This window comes from Lolium perenne, chromosome 6 (assembly GCF_019359855.2).
Source record: "Lolium perenne isolate Kyuss_39 chromosome 6, Kyuss_2.0, whole genome shotgun sequence".
Lineage (NCBI taxonomy): Eukaryota > Viridiplantae > Streptophyta > Magnoliopsida > Poales > Poaceae > Lolium > Lolium perenne.
In genome coordinates, this window is record NC_067249.2 from 25,042,969 (window position 1) to 25,048,342 (window position 5,374).

The 5,374-nt window shown below is 58.0% G+C and overlaps 1 protein-coding gene across 1 annotated transcript; it reads right to left on the reverse strand.

The window, feature by feature from the left end:
* Positions 1–4,141: 4,141 nt before the first annotated feature.
* Positions 4,142–5,060, reverse strand: LOC127310664 (F-box protein At5g07610). The gene is made up of 2 exons (XM_051341315.1): positions 4,959–5,060; positions 4,142–4,892 (listed from the first exon to the last, which is right to left on the reverse strand). The coding sequence occupies exon 2, from the start codon at positions 4,868–4,870 to the stop codon at positions 4,142–4,144; it is 729 nt and encodes a 242-aa protein (XP_051197275.1). The 5' UTR covers positions 4,871–4,892; positions 4,959–5,060.
* Between the last annotated feature and the right edge of the window lie 314 nt (positions 5,061–5,374).

Sequence of the window (5,374 nt, forward strand, 5' to 3'; positions counted from 1 at the left end):
TCAATAAAGTATGAAGTTCAAAAAAAAAAAAACTAGACAGCACAAACTGAAGCGTAGCATACACATTCTCCATGACTAATCAACATTGTTAAAAGCCACAAAGCGAATACACCCAAAAGCGAACACATAAGAAAACTAAACTGAATTAGACACAAGACTTATCCAAGCCACTGCTCCGGAAATAGAAGATCCGCCAAAAATTTAACATCTGATATTTACAAAGGCGTCTGGCCATGCTAACTTAGCAATGATGAAGTAACTGAGTTATACTTACCATCTGACGGCCATTCGGCAAAGCAAGGAATATAAGGTGGAAATGGGAGATGGTAGTAATCTTTAACGCTGCAGATGAGACGAACTTTCTGGTCCTCCATATTGTATGACACAAGCATCCTCGTCACGTCGTCGATAATGAAAATCACATTGCATTCTCGATGGATTGCGATTAATGAATAGAACTCATCGCTGTTGCCACAATGCCTCCCAAACAGTTGTGGAACATTAGCAGTATTGTTATGTGGCTGCTAGGGTTTGGGAGGGAGAGAGAGGGCTGCGAGGGCGCGAGAAGGCCGGCCGGGGGCCTTTTGCCCACACGGCCGAGCAAGAGGGAAGGGCTTTTCTTCTTAATTCTTGCTTGATTAGATTGATACATCTCCTCTCCATATATAGAGAGGTTTACTTGACTCTCAAGCAAGACTTACTTGATCCCTAAGCAAACCATAAGACTAACGGGCCCAGGCCCATGACGTACTCTAACACTACACCCCACCTGGACATGCAGCTCGTCCTCGAGCTGCAACCGAAACAAACCATGACTCGACGCAACACAACCCTAACACCTAAAAACGAGCCTTTTACATCTCGGCTTGTTTTATTACTCTCAACCTGAAATAGACTGTGACGCTTTATTGTTGACCCCTGAAAATTAAGTGGACACCATTCGCCCGTCGGACGTGCACCTGTACAGCCACCTGGATCCCATGGAAACCAGCGAGACAAAAGGAGCCCGCGCGGGCGGCGGCGGAATGCAGTGGTGCTACACGGTGCGCTCCTGTCGGTGACACCATGCCTTCTCCCCACCGGATGACTGTCGACGACGCAGACTTTGAGGTCGCTGCCCGCGGGAAAAACAACATGTCCGCTGCCCGTGGGGGAAACCGCACGCCCAAGATCCCCGACGCATCGGACGAGATCGAGGTCCGTTGCGCAACGAAGCGCAACTTGGAGGAGCTGCAGCTGCAGATCACGCATCTCCCGCACACGCCGACGCACTAGGAGGTCGCGCGCAGCAGCCTGCAGCCTCACTACCGCCGACACGTGGCGGATAGCGATCCAAGCCGGAAACGGTGACGGCGACGGAGGGAAACAGACCTGGTGGAAGGGCATCCCGGGCGGTGTCGATGTAGAGCCCGGGGCCAAGGTCGCTCCCACACCGCCGAAAGGCAGGGACGGCGTCGGTGGAGGCAGCAGCCACTGCTGCGGTGTTGGTCACGACGGCAACTGCTGCTGTTGTTGCAGCTGCCCACCGAACGGCAGGGACAGCGTTGGTGAGGACAGCAGCTGCAGTGGCGGCGTTGGTGGCGGCGGCAGCTGCTGTTGCTGCTGTAGCGTCCCGGTAGGGAAGAAGGCGGCCGGCTGCTGGAGAAGAGGGACCCCCGGCGTCGAGGTAGGGCTCTGCCCGGAGATGGTGGATAGCGGCAGCGGTGACTGCAGCAGCCCAGCGTCGGGTGGCCGCGAGGCCGCCTGGTGCGTCGGCTGCCACGGCAACAGCGCCGCCGGCAGCGGCGGCCCGTAGGGACCGGCCAGGAAGAGGCGGATCTCCTGGACAGCAGTGGTGAGATCGCGGAGGGCTGCGGTGATCTCCGCCGGGGAGAGAACGGCGGGGACGTCGGAGTGCGGCGGCGGCGGGTGGGAAGAACTCGGTGGAGGGCTGGACATGATCGAACCCAGGAAAACTGATACCAAATGTTATGTGGCTGCTAGGGTTTGAGAGGGAGAGAGAGGGCTGCGAGGGCGCGAGAAGGCCGGCCGGGGGCCTTTTGCCCACGGCCGGGCAAGAGGGAAGGGATTTCCTTCTTAATTCTTGCTTGATTAGATTGATACATCTCCTCTCCATATATAGAGAGGTTTACTTGACTCCCAAGCAAGGCTTACTTGACCCCTAAGCAAATCATAAGACTAACGGGCTCAGGCCCATGACGTACTCTAACAAGTATGCATTAGGGTCCACTGTCCAGTACCATAATCCACAAGAAGCCAAGCTGAGAGTGTACAGCAATTTCTATGATGATCCAAATGCATAGCATACAAGTGTCCCTGTGACAGCCCGATGGAACAAAATTTACTGCCATGGAAAGGCAATGGAAATTTCCTCCATGTCTTCCCCTCCGTGTCCACTGTGACTAGTGAGTAAGGGCATCTCCAGCGGCGCGACGCAAACGGACGCTGAGCGACCGTTTTCGTCCGCCGTGACCGGAAATGCGTCTGGGGCCTGTTCCAGCGGGGCGACGCAAAGTGACCGGGCCGTCCGCGGAGACGCAAACCTGGCCCAAATATGCGCCAGGTTTGCGTCTCGGCGGACGCTCGGCGGTCGCTCCGAGTGTCCGCTCGCTTCCCCACCAGGCCCGCCTGGCAGCGAGTCTGTATCGAGGGCATCGATTCAGGCGGTCAGCGCTTCCGCGTCTGCGCCGCAGCCTTCGCCATAGATTCAGGCGGTCAGCGCTTCCGCGTCTGCGCCGCAGCCTTCGCCATCAATGGCGCGGCTGTCTGTTCTGCGCGCGCACTGGCGGGCGGCGGCTGGGCTTCTGCGGCGCCTTCAATGGCATCGTATCCCGCGCGCGCCTGCCCATAAAAGTCCACCGGCCGCGTCGCTCCTTGGCCCACACCTCCACAACCACCACTACCGCCGCAGCGCCATGGGGAAGAAGAATGACTTCGAGGCCTCCGGCAGCGGCAGCAAGAAGATCCCGCTCCCCGTCTCGGTGGGGAGGCTCATGCACGACAAATGGATGCCGTGCGACGACGCCTGGTCCGGCGTGCAGCTGCCTGGTGGCTGGCGGCTCAGCTGCTGCCGGGTGCCTATCCCTCCAGTACCTGCGCGCGAGCCTGATCGGACCGCGGAGATCCGGCGCAGGAGGCGGTATCTGCCGGCGGACCTCCGCGACGATCCGGCGTACGCCATCGGCTCCGAGCTTTGGCGTACGTACCTGTCCACGGAGACGGACAGGAGACGAAGGGCAAGCTTCATGGGCGACAGGGATTACCCCTTCGGCCCTGCACCGCCGGCTCGTCGTCAACAGGCGCCGACGCGTCGTCAGCAGGCGCGGACGCGACGTTAGCACACGCAGCACAACGACGCCGCCGATGACGACAAAGCCTACGCTGTGTACGACGACGACGACTACGTCGAGGCGCTCGCGTACCATAGCGAGGAGGCGAAGGACGACAGCGACAGTCGTCGCTGTCGTCTTCCACGAATGGCAGCAGGCCTTTGCGGAGGGCCGGAACTTCGAGTTCCCGGAGAACATGACGGACGACGAGATGGCGAAGGTCGCCGTCCTCGTCTCCGAGCACGATGCGCCTGTGCAGCCGCCGCTGTCCCGCTACGCCACCGCCATCATGCCGCCGGACCTGTCGGCGGATGAAGCACTTCGACAGGCGCTCCTGGAGTCGGCGGCGCCTCCGCCACCGCCGCCACAGCCGCAGGCCTAGGCGCCTCCACCGCCGCCACAGCCGCAGTACTGGGCGCCTCCACCGCCGCCACAGCCGCAGTACTGGGCCCCTCCACCGCCGCCACAGCCGCAACCTCCTCAACCTCGAGCACCGACAGCGCGCCCGGCGTACGCTCCCCCGGATGCCAACTGGCCTTGGGTCGGACCGGAGTACATCGTGATCGACAGCGACGAGGAGCAGCACAGCGGCGAGGAGAAGCACAGCGGCGAGGAGCAGTAGGCGTTTTAGGTTTATTTTTAAGTATGTAAACTATGTTTCATGTTAAAAAAAAAAGGATTCGTCCTAAAAAATGCGTCGTGCCGCTGGAGCCACCCCTGACGCAAACGAACGCGCGGTCGATTTCGACCAAAAAGGTCGACACAAACGGACGTGCGCGGACGCTAAAATACGTCGCGCCGCTGGAGATGCCCTAATCACATTCACATGTAGAATCTTTCGGACAAAAAGAATCATCTCGGGCAGAGGAATGAAAAGTCGTGAAATGCAGAGTGCCATTGAAGAAGGCAAATTGTGAATCAACAAGATGCACACAAGTTTCTCTGCCCCACTCGCTCTTGATGGAAATCCATCGTCCAGTTTCCAATGAGTAGATCTCCACTCCAGTGATTCGACCATCAATGTAGGCATCCTGCTTGAGCACAAATGCCTGAAAGCGGGTGGGGGTGGCCGGGTCGAAGCCCAAACGTATGGTGAAAGTGTTGGAACAATGCAGCGCTTCCGTAGCAGGCAACACAGTCCACTTCTGAGTTGCAGGATTGCAAACTACCCAATCTGCGTCGAAATAAGTCTTGAAGCATTTGCAGAGGAGAAGGCTGCTGCAGCAGTCCACAAGGATGATGCCGAATGCGGCCAAGTCACGCAGGAAGAGGAGTTCGGGGTCGACAAGAGGCCGGCCTTTCCCCGACAGATTGACGAACCGGACGCGGCTGTCGCGAGCGTGGCAGAAGAATCCTGATAGGGTCTGCGGTGACCTCTTGCGGAGGTCGTGGTCGGAGCAGAGGGCGCGCCATGATTGCGAGACGCACTTGAAGCGGCAGAGCGACCTGTAGGGCACCCGCGCCAGGATCTCCAGGAGGAGGTCGTCGGGGAGGCTCGCAGTCGCAGCGGGCTGCTTCTTCTTCCTGGACCTCCTTGCCATCCCCAACTGATGGGGATCAAACCTGTAAACTGCAGGGCTTAGTTTTGTTTGAGTACAAGATTAGATAACGAGGCGCAGAGAAGCAAACCTCGAGTGCACGGCGGCGGAAGTGGAAGCTGCGGGTGATTTGGAGACTCGAGGCGACGAGCGGCGGCCGGTGGGGGTTGGCCGAGGAATCTATCAGCGGCGGCAGTCGAGCTCCCATGGCGGTGCCGCGTCGACCTCCAGGGAGAGGCGGCGGGACAAGAGAAGGTGGATTGATTTTTTTTTTTTTTGGGAAGAAGTTGCCAAAAAAGAACAACCGGAATGGAATCGATGGAAACCTGACAGAAAGTGCTGAGGATCCTCCGGAGGCTGCAAACCCCCAGCCTTCGGGTCTTCCACCGTTGGATCAAATCAATTTGAACCGTTAGATCAACTTCTGTGTTCAGTTTTGTCTCAAAATCCCGCTTTTACTTCATTGAAGCAAAAATAGCCCCGCTTTTGCTTCATTGAAGCAAAAAA